Here is a 20681-nt window from a genome sequence, read left to right as displayed (position 1 = left end):
TAAAAAAAATTAATTTCGCCACTGCCCCCACTCCAGATCATGATGTTACTGCCCCAAGGCAAACACCAGATATATTGTGTGACCCTTGTGTGAGTTGGGCCATGAATAAGTTGGACCAGGTCCATGGCTATTGTGGTGTACATAAACAGCTGTCTGACTCAGATCCCAAGCCCAGAGATGTTGTAGAAAAATATAGGACACGCAAGCCAGCTCTTCAGGGAAGGAATAGTTTATTGCGCAGGTCCAGAGACAAAGGCTGAACCCCAAATGACATCAGGAAATTCCTTTTTATAGTCCTTAGCTTTTAGCTAAGCCACCTGATAGATTTTGGATATACCCCCAAGATGGAGGTAATAATGCATAGTCAGCTAACAGCCAACATAGCATACATTTGAGGAAGTAAGTTGTGTCCTTTCAGACAGTTTTTACAGTCAAGCCAGCAGATATATTAAAATAGAGCCTTTTGCTATAGCAGCTTTTATGTGCAGACTTCCTAAAAGCGAACATTTGCAATTTCTATATATGAACAGCTAAAGCGTAATATCATGAGACCCTAATTTGGTTCAGGCTTGAGGCCTACTCTGGTTCAGCCTGCTCTCTCAGAGATGGCAGTTTAAGCCTGGGGAACTCAGATACAGCGTCCAGGAACACAGGCAGGGATGCAGCTACACTGCAGGGAGGAGGTAAGTCAGCAGCAATCCACACTGATCCCTAAGGCCCAGCCTCACAAAGAGGTCTCCTGGCTGGTGATATCTGGGACAGGGCCCTTGGAGGCCCATCAGGAGCTCATGAGTAAAAAAAAACAAAAAACAGTCATACACCTATCTCTGCCCTGGCGTTGTGGTTAATGCCAGATTCAGGATACAAACCAGGTCAGCTGTCTCACCCACTAACAAATTGTAGATGAGGTGAGCTTTATTATAGATCACCCTGGCATTAAGCAGTAGCAGCTAGAAAACAGATCCAACTAAACTTTGGAAACCAGTTCCTGGAGTTAATAACAGGTGGCCTGAATGTGGTACTGGTATAAAATTGGAGTTCCCTTCTTCGAGAATGACTCTCCCCAGTCTCCAGCTATATTTACCTATGCCCACCACCATCACCATGTCCTCCTGTACCATTTCTCCTCACCAACATCTATCCTAACCAATTTAGACATAAAGACTCTGCCTAAGTTCTGGTGCCTCTGTAGCAGATTTGCCACCTCCATTTGAGCAATTTCTCCATCCCAGCACTGCACTCAAGCCCTCCTTCAAACAACACTCCAGGACCCCGAGCCAAACTTTACTGGTTACTGTGGATGTTTTAATCGGTAATCATTTTCTCAGAATAATACAGGTAGTTCTCGACCTACATCAGTTCATTTAGTGACTATTTAAAGTTACAGTGGCACTGAAAAAGGTGACTTAGGACTGTTTTCACACATACGACCATTGCAGCTTCCCTATGGTCAAATTGAGACACTTGGCAACGGACTCATCTTTATGACATCTGTAGTATCCCAGGGTCATGTGATCACCGTTTGCCATCTCGTGACAAGCAAATTCAATGGGAAACTCAGATTCACTTAACAACCATGTTAAGTAACTTAACAACTATAGCACTATAGCAAGAAAGATCATAAAATAGGGGCAAAACTCACTTAACAAATGTCCCACTTAGCAATATAAATTTTGGGCTCAATTATGGTCATAAGTTGAGGACTACTTGTGTAATGTTTTATATTTATTGTGGATGTTTTATTATTTATAGTGTTATATGAATCAAGAATGATTTTAATACTTAAAGCCATCATGGGATGAATGGAATTGATGACATACAAGTTTATGAATCATTTCAATGAATAAAAAAGTTAAAAGGAATTAAAGATACTGCATCTTATTATATTGTATAATCATAAAATCATTTTTATTTTCTTAATTTGGTACAAGCTGCTATACAATTTAATAGACTAATTGGAGGAATAGGATTCAGTTACATACAGAATCACATAATAATGATAATTTGCCTGATTGGTGCAGGGATGACATTTAATAAATGCCACATATTATGTTATATTAAATTATTTGCATCAATTTATATAATTTGTGTAATTATATAATTACAGTACATAAATGAATTGGGGCAAAGAATTGTGTACAAAGTTCAATGCATTCAGTTTTATTAAACTGTACTGAAAAAAAGTATATTTGTGAAAATATAAATTTAATTTTTGACATAATCAATAGTTAGTTTGTATTTATCCTTTATATGTAGGAATCAGATGGTTTTAGATGAATATTTCCTTTTTTCCCTTATCTTTCCATTTTAGACACCTTTCAGTGCAGTATTGGTTATTAGATACTGTTGTTAAGAAATGGATGTTGTGCATTTATTCACTGCATCTGTTTCCTGAGCGATTACATCAGAATTAAGATTTCATTATTGATTATACTAATGAGGTAGCAATGACTTCTGGATCCAATGAAGCTGGAATTCAAAGCAGGAAATGAGCTGCAAGTTATTAACAGGAAGTAATTGGGTAAACATGTCTGGGAGCAACAAATCTGATTGGAAAACATTTTTCTTAAGTTGCTCTACCTCTTTTGTGTAGTACAGAATATATGACTTGTATTTTTCAGTTTTAGTGAATAAATTATTTAATTAGTAAAATATGTCAATATTTTAGCTTACATAGCTTTGAACATTTATTTTGTTTATAACAGTAACTGTTTCTCTTTAACAAACTTTTTGTGCAATTCCATCAACAACTTATTTTATTTAAGCATTGATATTGATATTCAAATTTCATGGAATATATGAATGCAGGATTCTTTTTTTTTTGTTACTCAGTTCTTTGTGTATAATGCTTTACGTAGTGGCTTAATATTTAAAACATATACTTGTGCTAATAGGAAAGCCCTCTGTTCCAAAACAGAACATACATCATTTTTAATTTTTTGAAATGATTGTTTTGGCAGCTACAAAGGCTGATGGATTTGCACTGTATTTCCTGGGAGAATGCAATAATGTAAGTATAAATTTGGAAAACTGTAATTTATAGAAATAAACTTTCCAGGGTGTTTTGTGTAATGTATTGCATGAAGTTTCACAGAGGATAACTATTCTAGGCCACTTAGTTTCGTAAATGTAGTTGATGAATCAAACTATTGAAACAGTTTTCTTCTTTGTACACTTTTCAAACATCCTCTGCAATGATTTCTTTTTAAAATTTACCAAATTGTCATATTAAATCAATCTTTATTGCAGATGCACCTTGTTGGAAACTTACTTCTAGCCCTGGATCTAAAAGCAGCGTATGCATTGTAAGCACTGAGATTCAGTACTGATAGGTTATAGTTTGTAGTCTAACAAATAGTGTGGCCTCTTTTATCTCTTCCAATTCCAATTCTGTTATGCAAGACTTGGGCTAAATCACTCCCTGCTCAATGAGGAATCCAACTAAAGTATCTCCATCTCATGTTTTTTTTTTTTTTTTTAGCTTCTGCAGGCATGTATCTCGGGAAGGACATGCTCTGTTTCAGGGGTCTCCAGTCTTGGCAACTTTAAGACTTGTGGACTTCAATTCCCAGAGTTCCTCAGCCAGCAATTGAAGTCCACAAGTCTTAAAATTGCCAAGGTTGGAGACCTCTCCTCTGTTTGACTGAGTAATTGGCTCCGTTGCCAAACTGTTGTTGCTGTTCTGAAGTTGTATTTAATATTTACTTGAAATCTGCCTTCCTCTAAATTTAATTCTTCTCAAATTCTCTGTCCTCTGCACTGGAGCAATAGAGATGGATTCTATCCTTTAAAAGGCAGTCTTTTAGTTTTTTTAATTTATTGAAACAAAAATAGCTATGCTATCTATTTCATTACCATATTTCACTGTCAAACCAGAAACATATAGTCAAAAATATACACATATTTATCATATGGAAGTCCTAACACCATTAGCACCCATATGTTATACTCATAGCATTCAGATACCCCAGACATCTTAATACCTTCTTAAAGATGATGAGGTATCCCAAGAAATAAGGCAAGTTATGGGGGCAGCCACCAAGAAGGATTATTGAGGCCACTAACCCTTTAATTCACATAAGATGGGGAAATTTAGAAGGAATGGATTGTATCATTCACCACAACTCCTAATCGTCTTTATTGCTTTTGTTCCTTTTAAACGTTATTGTATACCAGCCAGAGTCCTCTCTGAGAGAGATGGGCAAAATGTCATTGTGTTCATATTTCTTTAAAAAAGCTGAAAATAAGAAAGAAGACTATATAAATCCATACCTCGTATTTAGTTGACACAAGATCTTTATTCTGAAATAGATAATAGATAATAAGGAAGCACAAATACATCTTCATGCTTTGTGTATATACATGGGTAAATATTAGTTGACTTTTTGCACAAGACAGTGCCATCTAGAGATTTTCAGCATTTATAGGATAGAATTGCAAATTGTTAATATTTCTGGTGAATAAAATCAAAAGAACTAAGTGGAATTTCATAGGGCCAATGTTCCTTTTGGGCATCTTCTTTCAAATAGATCCCCCATTTACCCCTAAAAAATCTCTTCACAGAGTCAAGGCCATCTTTAGAATTTTGTTTGATGGTTCCCATGTGAGGGAGAAAGTTCCAAATTCCTTGAGATTGGGTTTAATGAACCCAGTTTGTCGATGCAAATCATCTTTGGATCAAGTTAGAATCTGTTGTTTGTCTGCTAGAGCTTGCTTGGTATCAGTTAAACATATCATTTGTTTTAGGTGAACTAAAATTCACTGTTTCTTACTTCAAGACACATAAGCATTTACGTACAGTGCAAACTTTCTCATAAGCCTTATTAACAGATATTGCCAATATACAAGCTTAATATTAAACTGTTATGATGTTCTATTCATGATAATACATAGACTATCAGGCTGGGCTCATACATTATTTATTTATTTATTTATAGGCCGCCCAATCATGGAGGACTCCGGGCGGCTTACAAAACAAGAAGGATAATTAATAAAAAATAAAAAAGAACAATTTAAAAAAACATCTCCCATGCACCCAATCTGATTGGGGCTGGACCTCAGAAATGAGGTCAACAGCCCCAGGCCTGCCGGAATAGCCAGGTTTTAACAGCTTTTCGGAAGGCCATGAGAGTGGGCAAGGTCCGGATCTCTGGGGGTAGTTCGTTCTTATCTCAGGCATACAATCTACATCTTTTTGAGAAAAAGAGATACATGTGTTGGGTCATATAAAGATTCAGCTTTTCCATAAGCTCTTTCTTTTTGCTGGATACAGAGAAGTTCTGAACCTTTTAGAAAAAGCAGAAGTTGTATGCCAAAATTAAGGAAAGGAGATGATGTTTATTCTCTATCAAAGGCCAGGAGGACCTGAATGTTGCAGTCACATAGATCTATGTTATATAACCAGAAGGTTGCATTATGCATTTCTCCCCCAATTTTTGTAGAGCATCTAGCTTTGACTTTGAGAAGAAAGTGGGAGAGTATCTCTCACATACAGCAGAATCAGGGAGAAGATGTGGAGTAAGACAAAGATAGGTAGAGGAAGTATCAAACAGTTTCCCTAAAGCAGATCCCTATTGTGTAGACACAGAAGACTTTGAGTAGAGAAGTTGGAGACTTCTACTTTTCACCTCAGAAGTTCAGCTAGGCTTTCCCTACATAATCTCATGGTAATCAATATTGCAGGATCTTATCAAGGTTGGTTACCAGGACCAGAGGTTTGGCTTTCTGATTTAGGTGTTGTGCTAGAGCCCATCCTCCAGGAACTTCTCTCTCACCACACATTCTGGCACACATATTTGCCTTCATTCATAATCAATACTGCATTAAAGTATCACTTTCCTGACATGATTAATTACTTTTCATTTCACTAGAACTATTTTACTTATATTGAATTATTTGGAACTGTCAGCCTACTTCTGTTTAATACTTTTATGCATTGGCAATGAAACCTCTTTTCAATTATTCTTATAGACAAGCCTAGTAAATATAGAATTACATAAATTATAAAACACTGTGAATTAATTGTGCATATGTGTTTAACCTATCTCCTTAGACTTGAATCTTTGAAATGTTTTGTTACTTAAACTAAGAGTATTGGTGACAAAGGGAGTGAGGCAGCATGCTTTTCTGAGAGAATACTCCATATTGGGTGATGCTACCATGAAGACTACTCTTGGCCATTAGGCTGTGACCCAAACTCATAATTAGGACTTACAAGCAAGATCTATTTTTCCTATTTCAAATATTAGGCCAGTACTTTACAACTGCCTTCAGTTGTACAACATAAAATTGATTTATAAATGGAATAAATGCTTGTAGAATGGAATTTGGTAGACTGAATAAGTGTAGAATGGAATTAAGTAGGAATAAAACCTAGAGTAGGTTCGTGAAGTAGGAATCCATCGGTTGGTATGTAGTTGCATATTGAAGCTCAGGAAATGGAGAAATCAGAAATAAGTTCTGGGGAAAATGTACATTCTACATCCCCTAACATATGGGGTGCCGCAGGGTTCGGTCTTATCCCCCCTACTATTCAACATCTACATGAAACCGCTGGGCGAGATCATTCGGAGGCACGGGATAAGATACCACCAATACGCGGACGATACCCAGTTGTATCTGTCCGCCCCGTGCCAACTCAATGAAGCAGTGGACGTGATGAGCCGGGGCCTTGAAGCCGTTAGGGACTGGATGAGGGCTAACAAACTGGTACTCAACCTGGACAAGACCGAGTGGCTGTTGTGTTTCCCTCCCAATAATTTGGCAGGTGTTCCATCACTCAGGCTGGGGGGTCAAACACTATACCCCTCAGACAGGGTTCGCAACTTGGGAGTCCTCCTGGACCCACAGCTGACCTTTGATCACCACCTGTCGGCTGTGACCAGGGGGGCATTTGCCCAGGTTCGCCTGGTGCACCAGTTGCGACCCTACCTGAACCGGGAGGCCCTCACAACAGTCACTCGTGCCCTTGTGACCTCAAGGCTGGAATACTGCAATGTGCTCTACATGGGGCTGCCCTTGAAGAGCATCCGGCGACTTCAGCTAGTCCAGAATGCAGCCGCGCGAGCGATTGTGGGTGCACCTCGGTTCACCCACATAACACCTATCCTCCGCGAGCTGCGCTGGCTACCTGTTGATCTCCGGGTGCGCTTCAAGGTGCTACTTACCACCCATAAAGCCCTTCATGGTAGTGGATCTGGGTACTTGAGAGACCGCCTCCTGCCAATTACCTCCTCGCGACCAATTCGATCACACAGATTAGGCCTCCTCCGAATCCCATCTGCCAGTCAGTGTCGACTGGCGACTACGCGGAGGAGAGCCTTCTCTGTAGTAGCTCCGACCCTGTGGAACGATCTCCCCGTGGAGATCCGTACCCTCACCACCCTCCTGACCTTCCGCACAGCCCTTAAGATCTGGCTATCCCGTCAGGCCTGGGGTTAGATTGTAATCCGTCCCCACCCGAATGAATGAATGTTGTGTTTTATTTTTAATTATGTATTGTTATATCTTTTACTGTTTGTGTTCCCCCCCCCCCATGGATTGTAAGCCGCCCTGAGTCCCCCCAGGGAAAAGGGCAGCCTATAAATAAACTTTCCTATTCCTATTCCTATTCTGAAGAAATGTATAAATATAAATATGATTCAGGAAAAATATTCAGTTAGATGACAATGATGAATGGAAGTAATGAGACTGGAATGGTAGAAAATGAGAAGGAAAAGTACAGAAAAAATGTGTTAAAATTGAATCATAATAGCGACTGTTCAGTATCTGCTTAGAAAAAAGTCTGGTTTTTTTACACTAGGTTCGTCAGTCTACCAGTGCATATACATGATAAAGAAATAATATAAATCTGAATTGCATGCTTGATTTGTTTGCTCAAGATGAAATGCTGAGAGAAGTAGTGAAGGATATAAAGGGAATAAGAGATTATGAATACTGATCTTCCTACAGGTATTAATTGAATACTCAACAGTGAGGCTTTGAAATTGATCGACACAAGTATTAATCACCCAAAGCATATTTGCTAGTGTTCAGGTGTTGATCCTCAATATTGTAGAGAAAGATCTTATTTACAATGTCTGTGATGATATAAATGAATATAAATATTTGAGATTTTCCCCTCCCCCTCCTTTCATATGAGGCTTAAAGAATTATCACTGCTAGTAACTCAAAAAATACTGCTACTATTGCAGTGTTTTGTAACTTTGTAAAAATCAAGATCATTCAGGCAAAGTGATTATAAACAAGCAACAAGCCAGGCTTCTTAATTATAAGAGCACTGTAAGACATTTAGACACATGCACTTTCATATTTCATTTCTTTATTGTCTTTGTTGATTGTGGGCCACTTCAATCACGAAGTAGTTTGGTAGTTTATAGAGTAGGTAGTTTACAAAATACCAAGTAAAAAACATGAACACCAAACGAATAGTCACTTAAAGAATACATTGGCCTACACAGGGGGAGGTGGGGAGAGAATAAGAGTTCAGGTAGTCCTTGACTTACAACCATTTGTTTAGCATTTATTTGAAGTTATAATGGCACTGGAAAAAAAGTGAGTTATGACTGGTCGTTGCACTTACTACCATTGCACCATCCCCATGATCACATCTTCCAAATCTTGGCACTTGGCAAATGGTATGTGCCATTTACAATGGTTACAGTGTTCTGGGGTCATGAGATCATTGCTTGTGATGTTCCCAATCAATCTCTTATAAGCAAAACCAATGGGGGACACTGGATTTGCTTAAGAACTGCATGATTCACTTAATAATTACACTGATTCACTTAACAGCCAAGGCAAAAATCTTTTAAAATCAAGTGTGGCAGCTGCTTTGTGTAGCAATGGAGGTTCTGATCCCATAAGTCTAGGACTATCTGTACAAACATATTTTCCACTAGATTACTAATGTGGAGCAAGCCAATTTTTCCTATCCTAGAGTTTTTATTATGGAAGGTTTAAAAGTAAGCGGCATGGTGGCCTAGTGTTGAAGATGCTCGCCTCCCACTCAGAAGATTGACCACTCAAGCCTAGGTAACAGCAGATGATTCTCTCCTAAGGTGCAAAGAAAAAAATAGCAATAGCAATAGCAATAGCAGTTAGACTTATATACCGCTTCATAGGGCTTTCAGCCCTCTCTAAGTGGTTTACAGAGTCAGCATATCGCCCACACAGTCTGGGTCCTCATTTCACCCACCTCGGAAGGATGGAAGGCTGAGTCAACCTTGAGCCTGGTGAGATTTGAACCGCTGAACTGCAGCTAACAGTCAGCTGAAGTGGCTGCAGTACTGCACTCTAACCACTGCGCCACCTCGGCTCTTCAAATATCTACTGAGAACTCTGTTTGGCATCAGGAAGAGCATTTGGCTGGTAAATGCTCAGCTCCATCCAGTCACCCTGACTCTATCCAAAATTAAGGGATTACGAAAAAGGGAGTTATGGAAGCTCTAAAAGATCAGGATCAGATGAATCTCAGGGCATGCAGTTGCATAAGAGCAGATGCTATTATTTGAGAAGGTCCCACAAAGTTATAGTGATTTGCTGTGACATTGTCAAGCAGAAGTCATAGAGACAATTTGTCCCAGAGGTAACTGGAATTATTTTTGAGTGTACAGAATTCTACAAGGCATCCTAGTGCAGGGAAGGGAACTGATAGATGGCAATGGAATTAGAAAGTATTACTTTGTAGAAGGAGTAGTGAAAGCTTGGAACCAACTTCCATCAGCAACTGAGTTTAAACATGCTTGGGATAAACACTTGTCTATCATCTGCCAAAAAAAATAATTTTTTAAATAAATAAATACATAAATAGAAAATAAAATTAAAAACTTTAAAGGACAGACTGGGTGGACCACTGGATCTTTTTTCTGCTGTTAATTTTCTATGTATTCTATGCAGTGTAGCTTATTTATATTTTATGTTCTTTTTTACTTTCTTCTCCATAGTTTCATATTTAAATTCAAATGATATTGTAATGAGTTTGATGATGAGGTAGGTACAAGCTGTGAGCTTTCAGATGATTGTTATGGCACATAGAATATTAATTATGAATTGAAATCTATGTAATAATGGATTGACTCACATAGGCAATCTGTTATTGTTGATCGGGCTGCATGAGATCTACTTGAAACAAAACAATAATTTTTGTCATATTTCTAGCAGCACAAACATTGAATGTGAGCTGTTAGATTTTGATTTCATGTATGTTTAATGATTTATTGTGCAAAGAATTTAATTGGACTTTCTCCCTCCCCCCCCCCATTTTGTTATTCAGAGTCTTTGCATGTTCACACCACCAAGAGTGAAGGATGGACAACCAGTACTTGTTCCTGTAGGACCAGTTAAATACGGCACCACAATATCTGCTCATGTAGCCAAATCTAAGAAAACACTGTTAATAGAAGATATTTTGGGGGTAAATAGTTATCTTCCTTAAAAATAATATTGGAGTCAGATGAAGTGACTTTTGGTATTGGTAGAAAGGAACTTTTCAAAGAAACTTTTGAAGGCGAATGTTGGGAATGGGAGGAGAAACACGTCTACTATGAAGGTTCTAAATATGTCTTCAGAAAATCAAGGGCTTCAAACTAGAATTATTAATTTTTGGCTAATGGATGTCTAAAAACTGATCTGTGCACAATGTCTATGGAGATTGTCAGTCATCCCAAAGATGTTTTTTTCAAAAGGCTACTGGACTTTGTTTTTCCTTGAAGATGTTTTGCTTCTCAGCCAAGAAGCTTCTCCAGTTCTGCAGAAGAAGCTTCTTGAATTCTTCTGCAGAATTTGGGTGATCCCACCACAGCAACTATTTTGTGAGATTATGTTCTCAAAATTCTAAATATGCCCAGAATCAATTTACCTATTTCAGTTTGCCTATTCAAGTAGTCCTCATTTAACAACTGCAATTAGGTCTGGTAATTCAGTTGTTAGTGAATCAGTTGCTAAGTGAAACAGCAACTGTGCTTATGATCTATATAGGCTTTTCTTTGCTTTACAGAGCTGTGAAGGTTTTACAGGTGAGAATTGATCACAAAGTTACTTTTTCATCGTTGTCATAATTGCAAATGGTCACTAAATAATGCAATAACTTAACAATGGCTACCTGTATTTAAATTCCTCAGTTTACATTTGCATTCTCAATCTCTGTGCCTTTAATTTTTCTTAGGTGCAACTCACTAGTAGAAAAATACAATGGTTGTATATGCTCAGCCAGGGATTCATAAAGAAATGTATTTTCTAAGCTGTATGGAGATGTCAGGAATTCAAAACATTTGCAGGTCAAGAATTATTACCTTCAAGATACGATGTTTTAGAAAAACAATTTAGTAATATCAGTTACAGTACCTAAATTCCAGAAACATTTCCTTTGCATTTATGCTGCAACTCCCCTTTTCATAACTTTACTGAAAGTTTGGTAGCAAATTGCTGTTTTATCAGCATGGGACTAAAGTGCAAGCATTATCTGATAAATATGTATGCTGCATATTCAAGAGTATCATTCAGTAAATAAAATTACATAGATGTAAAAACTAAGGGCTACTGTCAGACTATGAAAGAAGATAAATTCACTATAACCAATCAAGTCCATTGCAAACATGGTCACTTAGGGTGATTTAGAAAATGTGATAAATAAATACAAATTTAGATAAACGTAGAATTTTCCTCATTCTTATTTATGCATAAGAAAAGTGCTGAAGAAAAATCACTGTTCAATGCAGATAATTTAATTTAATAGATAAATAATAGAACAGGAAAGGTCCATATACTTCTCTACGCATCTTATCAAGCCATTAAAGCCACAATTTAGTATCACATGTTTTTACATTAAATTATAATAATTATAATTATTTAGATTGCATGCATATTTTTTTTATTTGTTATCATGTTTATGTAGTGTACATTTGAAGTGGTGACCCTTGGGAGAACTGTATGCAACAAAATTTAATTTTAATGTATGCCGATTAGTGCACATTTAAAGTGACAGTAAAGTTATTCTAAGTTCTGCTTTTCAGCATTGGACAGAATCTCTGTGAGAGAATCCGTGGATTTTTGCTTAAATATATAGCTATCCTAGTTATTAATAAAACTGTTCCATTATAAATGAACTAAATATTATATCATTAATATAAAACAGCACTTGCCTTTCCAGGATGAACGGTTTCCCAAAGGAACTGGGCTGGAATCAGGGACTCGTATCAAGTCTGTACTTTGTTTGCCAATTGTGACCGTACTTGGAGATCTAATTGGTATCCTGGAGCTTTATCGAAAATGGGGTAATGAAACTTTCCATCTCAGTCACCAAGAGGTAAATCTTAAATGTAGCAGTGAGCATATTCATATATAATTCCATGCAGCTAACATGTAGTTCTGTGGCTGGAAATTATATTGAGGATATTCAATTGCTAAATGAGACTACCAAGATACATTAGATGAGAAGTAAAGTTTTATACAGTGGCATGATGAGCCTAGGGTAATAGTTTAAACATCCTTCATTTGGCCACACAGTTGATATTGACCTTAGCACTTTTTGCACAATCATTCTAATTGGCTTTAGCAGTTGTGTCAGTGTTGCAATCAGAAGAAACAGTTTTCCTGATGGCCATGCCAAGGTTATTAAATAGAAGCAAAGGGTCAGATAATGCCAGTGATGCTGACTTGAACCATCACCAATTGAGATCCAGTTGTCTCCTTGCCTCAAATAATGTCCTAATGTGGCAAAATCTTACACATGGCAATGAGTGTTAACATTGTTCTGTTTGGTTATATTTCTTCCTCTGGGCAGATTTTATCAATGGCCAACCTTGTTTTCTCTTTAGAAGTGGATGACTGCCCATTTCACTGTCAGGTGTATGTTTAATACATGAAAAAACCAGAGGAAACCTCTTATGCCCAGCGCAGAGACTTTGGGACTATGTGTTCTGTACAGGATGACTGGCAGCCCCACAATATTCCATAAGGGAATTGGAGTGATACATTTGGTACACTTCTGGATTCAGTCTGAAGAAGGAGCACAAGACTAATATCAGGGCACTGCCCTTTTGTCCTTCTTCTATTTATTTATTTGATTTTTTAAATCCTACCTTCATTATTTTTTTGTAAAGAACTTAAGGCAACAAACATGCCTAATATTCCTACCTCTTTCTATTTTCCTCAGAACAACAATCCTATGAATTGGGTTGAGCTGAGAGAGAATAACTAGCCCTAAGTCTGCCAGCCAGCTTTATGCCTAAGGCAAGACTAGATCTCATGGTTTCCTGGTTTCTATCCTGATGTCAGGCTACAAAAGCAAGAAAGATACTTGACTCTTTGAAGCAGATTTTTTTTAATGGTTGCACATCTATGGACAGAATCTTGCCAAACCAAAGCAAGTGATGAATATACTCTGGGAACAGTTAGGGAGGAGCTGTATTCACCTCTTTTCTCCCACACACCAACTATATGAACTGAGTTGTCTCTTACTTCTCTAGAATGTATTCTCTCCCTCCTGGGAATCTGGACTACATTCCATCATGAAAACTAATTCTTAGTCATTACACCAAACTGACTTTAAGTATCCTGTTTATATCCTCTTTGCCATTTTACTTGTAGATGTCTTTGCCAGATACATAGGTGTATAATACAAGCTACATTGTAGCAAGGCACAGAACAAGATGGGATTCCTTAGGGAGAACTTCTTTATCCAGTATCTCCCTTCCTTCTATCCAATATCTCACTCCCTTCTATCCTACTTCTCATATTAATAATGGAAGGTTGCATAGAATCTATTGCAAAACATTTATTTGTAATATTCCAAATAGTCAGAGTTTGGTGATGAGTGTCTTGGACTCATAACTAGTTATAGGCATAGATAACACTGTAGATCTTTTTTGGGATATTGTGGTGGTAGCATCTGAGTTGCATTTCAAATAAAGTAGGATAGGGTTAAACCAAGTTTTTTTTCTTTTTGTTTCCATATCATTTTTTACTCTTGACTTTGGTTAACTTGGCATTTTAGAGACAGTTTCCCTGAGCTCTCCATGGACATTATGATTAAGTACTGCTATCTTTACACAAAGATATGAAGACTGGGGGTGGGAGCAGCTATTATATTGTATTAAATGAAATCAACTATATTCAATGAAAGCATTTCATTTACATTTCCAACCCTACTACAGGCATTGCCTGTTTTGAATCTGGAACATTTTTGATATAAGTAGAAGAGAATCAGAACACTTTCAGAAAGGTGGTAAGGCAGGAGTGGGAAACTATGGTCTCTTTACGATCTGTGGACTTCAACTCCCAGAATTCCTGAGTCAGCCATGGGTTGTAAAGGGGCCATAGTTGCCCATCCCTGTTGTAGGGGATATTTCAGACAAGATGACTCCCAAAGATTTTGCATACTTCTATAGTCTTTTATATAATGATATTTTAACATTATTGCTTTAATTCATGTTCTTATTTTAATTTTCTGCTAGATAACTTGAGTAGTGTATTTATCAAATAGATAATAAAAATGTAATATTTAATGGAAAAATAAATAGCATAAATAATGTAACCCAATTACCTAGATGTCATTTAAACTGATAAACCTTTTTACTAGATGCATACCTTTCATTATTTTACATAACCCAAATATGGGTAAACGTTGCTAGAATTTTCAAAACAAGACAAATTTCGTTGTCTTCCAAATAAACAAAAGTTTGTGGTTTTCTTCCAGGTTGCAGTAGCAAACCTTTCGTGGGTCTCAATAGCAATGCATCAAGTAGAGGTAAATCTCTGGATTAAATGTTAATTTTCCTAAGAATAATAACTTAATTCTAAGGATATAAAATATTATTAGTTTGTTCTGTAATATTTGGATATTGCAAAAAATGGACATTAAGCTGAAGGCCTTTTTTTAATCATTTGTGTATTTCTAATAATTCCTTCTAATTTGGGATCAGTCCAGACTGGGTTTGCATTTTGAGCTAACACTCCACTTTTCTGAAAAGAGAAGGTAGGGTGTAGTTTTAAAAAGCTGAGGTGGCGGAGTGGTGAGAGTGCAGTACTGCAGGCTACTTCAGCTGACTGGTAGCTGCAGTTCAGCCAGAGGTGAGTTGCTCCCGATTTGGCACGGTTTGGCCGAATTGGTGGTGGCAGTGGTGGGTGGGTCCAGCCACCAGCCCAGACACTTCTGTGCATGCGTAGAAATGTTGCGTGCATGCACGCAACCATGAGCTAACCGGTAGTAAACTGGTTAGCAATCCACCACTGAGTTCAGTAGTTCAAATCTCACCAGCTCAAGGTCGACTCAGCCTTCTATCCTTCAGAGGTCAGTAAAATGAGGACCCAGATTGTTTGACAGCAAAATGCTGACTTTGTAAACCGCTTAGAGGGGACTATAAACGCACTATGAAGCAATATATAAGTCTAAGTGCTATAAGTCTAAGTGTTATTGCTATTTAAGGTCAGTGCCATTTTTCAATGTATGATTAGAGTTATTAGCATACATATGTCAACAATTAACCTCAAATTAAAGTACGACATATATGAAGCTTGAATTTTATATATGTATTTCCTTGCTTTATTTCTTCTTAGCAAATTCTGGACAGGTAATAGCTATGTTTGTAAGTTCATTCTGATTCTGTTCTTCTGCTTAAATAAGCAATAGTGTTCCCTACATTTGCATCAGGTATCCAGGGGTTTGGCCAAACAGACTGAACTGAATGACTTCCTGCTTGATGTATCAAAGTAAGTGACCTGAAAGTGAGTCTCTACAGTCATATTATGAATATTTTTAAATAATTAATATAGATATATTTATTGTAGGTTATTCATTGCTCTGAAAATTGGTTCAGTTGTGCAGTTTCGTACGATATGAATAATGAGAGGTTATTACAGGTAGTCCTCATTTAGTGGCTGCCTCATATAGTGATTGTTTATAGTTATGATGATGTTGAAAAAGTAATTTTGCAACCAGTCCCCACATTTCCAACCTTTGCATCCCTGTAAAGCAAAATAAAGCTAAAATAAGGTCATAAACATGGCCATGGTTTCCCATAGCTTTGGTTAATGATCAAGTTGCCCATCTTAATTATGGTCACTAAATGAGGACCACCTATATACTCATAAATTATAACTAGGAACAGGTCCATATGATCATTATTTTATAATAGGCAGTCTCCACTAAAATACTATTTTATAATACAGTCTGCAATAAAGTTGGAACCTTGACACAGGTGAGGGAGGAGAGGGGACAGTACAGGATGGGAATAGAGGGTTAGGGTGCGACACAATATCACATTTCTCTTTGGAGTTCTGCAGCCACCAGTAAATTGCAAGATGCAGCAGCCAAAAGAAAGAAGATGCTTTTCCTTCAGAGGAAATGGACAGTCCAGATAAGAATCAAGTATAAAGTCCCAGCAAGCTGAAACACAACCAGAAAAGGTTCAAGTCTTCTACAAATGGGCCATTAACAGAGGGAGGAAAGAAATAGATAGGATTGCAGAGAAGAAAAAAGACTGGACAGGTTTTGTAAGAAGAAAACTTTGATATATAGTCAATTGCATAGTCAATACTATAGGGCATAGTAATAGTTACTGTAATAGTATAATGTAGAGGAAATATTGTAATATTAATTGTAAAAGTATAGGATAGGGATTAGAGGAAATGGTCCATGCATGCACATGTGCGAACGCACACAAAATCTGAACATCACCTTTATAGAATATGTTATTTTTCAAAATAAAAAGTCCACTCCATCCCCACCCCTAATAGGGAGATATAAAGAAACCACTTGGTCCAGGGTTCAGTGCTTTGTGTCTCTCTTGAGTCTGGGTTAATCTAATTTGGTATGGTTTAATACAGGGGTGGGTTTCATTTTTTCCCCTACCTATTCAGTGGGCGTGGCCTATTTTGTGGGCATGGCTTGGTGGTCATATGACCAGGTGGTCAAGGCCAACTTGTAAAATGTGGTGAAACTCACTTAACAATTCTCTTGCTTAGCAACCAAAATGTTGCCTCAGAAACTCTGGCATTTGAAGTGTGCAAGTCTTAAAGCTGTCAAGTTACAAGAACCTTGCACCCTAACCCTTTATAAACCCTCCCCCCAGGGGAGTTCAAACTTAACAGCTTTAAGACTTGTGGACTTCAACTCCCAGAATTCCTCCTCCAGTCCTCCTCCAGAAGCTCGGCTTTCTCCTCTCTCTCTCCCCCTGATTTCTTCCCACGACAAGCTAGGCAGCTCTCAAAGAGAATGAAGCGTGGGCGCTTCTTCCAACAGCCGAGGCATCTGCTCCTCTTCCTTCCTCGTCTGTTTCTTTTGCCGGTACGGGGGTGTCGCCAGGCCACCATTGCTACCGGTCCTATCAGGTACGCCAGAATCTTTTCATTACCTCTCCTGGTGTACCATACCGAAAGAAACCCAACTCTGGTTTAACAGAGAACCAGTGACACAGACACCATTCCAAACCAGGTACTCTAGATTCAAGAACTGAAGAAAGTTTATGCATTTATTTTTTTCCTTAATCTGTATTTGGATTGACAGATCTACATTTGTTTTATTTAGTTTTTTTTTCCTGCATCCAGTTATTAATTATATCAGATACTGATTTAAAACCTGCCCAATTTTCTTGACTAGGAAATAAATTGATAATTTAGGGATGGTCTCTCCTGAGCCTCTTGTTCTGTCAACTATGCAGCTATGGACTGTACTCCCTCTTAACTGATTGTTCCCTAGGCAGCATCTCTTTCCCGGTCTCCCAAGGTCATTCCCACAAGCCATTCCCACAAGCCGGATCACCCAGATAACCTCTATAAGGAATATTCTAGGCATCTGCTGATAAAATTGCTCTCAAAGTTGGACAAGTGCTGTCAAGATGATGGAACTTTGATCAGATCCTTGGGAGAAATCCAAAATTCCCACTGGAAACTCATAGGGATTAGTAGTTGCCTTTGATGTACCAATCTTATAGACTCATAACTCCTTTCATTGTTAGACATAACTTTTGGAACCCAGTACCTATAAAATTATTTCAGTAAGAAAACTTATAATGTAAGCTTTCTGAAATAGGTAAAAATATCTTTTAAATTGGTAAATTTAAAATGAACTGATCATGCTGAAGTGTAAAAAGAATTTCATTACAATAAGAAATTTGGTTTTTTTCTTCTTCTACAGAACCTACTTTGATAACATAGTTGCAATAGATTCTCTACTTGAAAATATAATGGTAAGATAACTTTTACTTAAATTTTAGTATCATTCAGGCCACAGAATCTTTGAAATGTGGTTATTTCTGACCTAAATACATCTCTCCTTCATACAGTAATTATTATTTCAGAATTTAAAGTTTTAACAAACAATATAAAACATATGTACAGGTTTTGCAGGATACAGTAGTATGGGCAGTTGTGGGAACCCTTAGAGTGGCATATATAACACTACTGTTGTGGGATCTAGTTGGTTACCGTTTGTGTTGATCATTATTTTTAAAGCCCTATATGGCATGAGTCCAGGGTATTTGAGGAACCGTCTCATCCCAATTGGACTAGTCCATCCCACTCACACCAGTGGAAGTGGCCTGCTATGGACCCCATCCGCTAAGGAATTCTGGTGAGCAAAGGTAGGAGAAGAGCCTTTAATAATAAAATTGTTTTAAAAATAGAACCAAGAGGATGAGCAGCATGGGGTTGAAGTCGTCTTCTTACCCCATCAACCACTTCCAACAAAGAATGCCTCCATTAACCCTAACCCTTTTGGAAGGTCAGGAAGGTTGGTTCGGATCTCACCTCTGGTGATAGAATGTTCCGTAAAGGAAGGGTCATAGTGGAAAAGGGTCTTCTCCTTGGTCCCACCAAGTGAAATTCCTTAACAGATTAGGTCTGTTACAATTCCTTTCTGCTGGATCAAATAGGATGGGCAAATCCAATTCAGGTGAATTAGCTTCTCATATACCCTGTACCCACATTCTAAAATGTTTTAAAGGTAATGACCAACACCTTGAATTGGACATGAAAGCAGACTGGTAATCAATTCAGCTTGCACAACAGTGATGTTATGTGCACCACTCTAGGAGCCTCCAGAATTGTCCCCACTATTGTGTTCTGCACCAACTGTAGGTACAGAATACTCTTAAAGGGTATAGATCCCACTACAGTAATCCAACTGAAAGATGACCAAGGCATGACTGCCTGTATGCAAAGCCTCCTGATCCAGTTAAGGTGCAACTGGTGCACAACATGAAATTGCACTAAGGCCTTCCTAGCCATGACCGTCACCTGCCCTTTGAGCAAAAGTCATGGATTTAGGAGAACCCTCAGAACCAGTGCATCCCCATCCAGAACTGAAAATGATAAACAACTGGATCCTGAGGTTCCTTGCACCCATAGCCACTGAATTGTACCAAGGTTCAGCTAAAGCCTGTTATCCCCAATCCAGACCTCAATAGCTGTCAGGCACAGTGAAAGTCCACAGTGCTGCAATTCTATGCAAACCAGGGTTTGGTGATTAGTATTGGGTTCTAGAATTTTTCTGAAACCAGTAAGAACCATCTGAAAGGTTAATCCCAAGTAGTAACACAGGCAAATTCCTAAAATTTCACTATGTTATTTTCATATATTAATGCTAGGTTTTTACATGTATGTCCTTTGCAAGCTGTTTTGAATATTTATAATAAAAACTTTAAAATGTTTTAACTAATTCAAGGTGGGAAGAGCAGCTTGGTGCTTTTTAACAATGTGATTGTGGAACTGATATCTAACTTTTGATGTGACCTGAAAAAATGATGACAGTGCTATAAATAGTGGTAGCGAGAGCATGGTGAGATTCAAAGTAAAATAACATTTGTCCCTAAAATTATTTTATATGCTTCAAAACGAATCTGACACACTTTGGAATAACTTACTCTATAGCAACAAGTACTTGCCAACAGTAGCTATTTGAGCAGCCCTATATGTTCATGAATTCTTCCTGCCTCAGAAAAAAAGTTTTTGTGCAAATTCTTTATTTCCTTAGTAAAACCCTTGTCCCATCAGCAGATAAACTCTAGTGAGTTGGAGGTCTCTTTAGAACTTCACAGATATGGCCTAGGAGAAAAGGAGAATTAACAAAACATGAAGAAGAGCTTTTGATTATTAAATGTTTATAATATTTATATCCTTCCATTTACTTAAATAAACTCTCAGCAGGGGACAATATTAAAAAGAAGCAAAATACAAAACTTCAATATGTAATGTAAAATTAGTATTAAATTCAATAATTAAAAGTCTACCAATAGAAATGTGTCTCTAGAGATCTTTAAATGCTTAAATGGTAGAGACTCAAAGTTACATGTTGAACTGAACCTTTTATTTATTCTCTTAATAGTAACTTGCTTGACTATTTCCTTAAGTACATTATATAAATACGGTGATAAATTACTTTCTTTCAGCTTGCTTTTTCATTATATAAATAAATTTTTCATTATTGGGAAAGAAATCTAATTGGAACTAAACATGTGTTTTTATCTGCACCATGCTTTTGGCAAAAAGATTATCAGTATTGTAGTCTGTATTATATATAAATATACAGATGTTGTTTAAAGATCCTTTTAATTCAAATTGTTATATTATTTATTAGTGTACTATTTAGTTTACTATTATTTACTATAATGCAGTGACTTAAACATTATCATGAGGAAAAAATAGTTTGCATTTGCCATTTGAATCATCAATCATCAAACATTTTA

The 20681-nt window shown here is 37.4% G+C and overlaps 1 protein-coding gene across 1 annotated transcript in view; it reads left to right on the top strand.

The window, feature by feature from the left end:
- The window catches only part of PDE10A (phosphodiesterase 10A), a 75875-nt gene that overhangs the window by 20659 nt on the left and 34535 nt on the right, over positions 1-20681 (top strand). Inside the window, 6 exon segments of the mRNA XM_032216441.1 lie at positions 2961-3010; positions 10274-10414; positions 12149-12304; positions 14696-14746; positions 15650-15708; positions 18134-18185. Of these exon segments, the coding sequence (XP_032072332.1) occupies positions 2961-3010; positions 10274-10414; positions 12149-12304; positions 14696-14746; positions 15650-15708; positions 18134-18185 (509 nt within the window).

Source organism: Thamnophis elegans, chromosome 4 (genome assembly GCF_009769535.1).
Source record: "Thamnophis elegans isolate rThaEle1 chromosome 4, rThaEle1.pri, whole genome shotgun sequence".
Classification (NCBI taxonomy): Eukaryota; Metazoa; Chordata; class Lepidosauria; order Squamata; family Colubridae; genus Thamnophis; species Thamnophis elegans.
The sequence above is the reverse complement of the archived record's forward strand: the minus strand, read 5'-3'. Positions and strand labels throughout refer to the sequence as shown.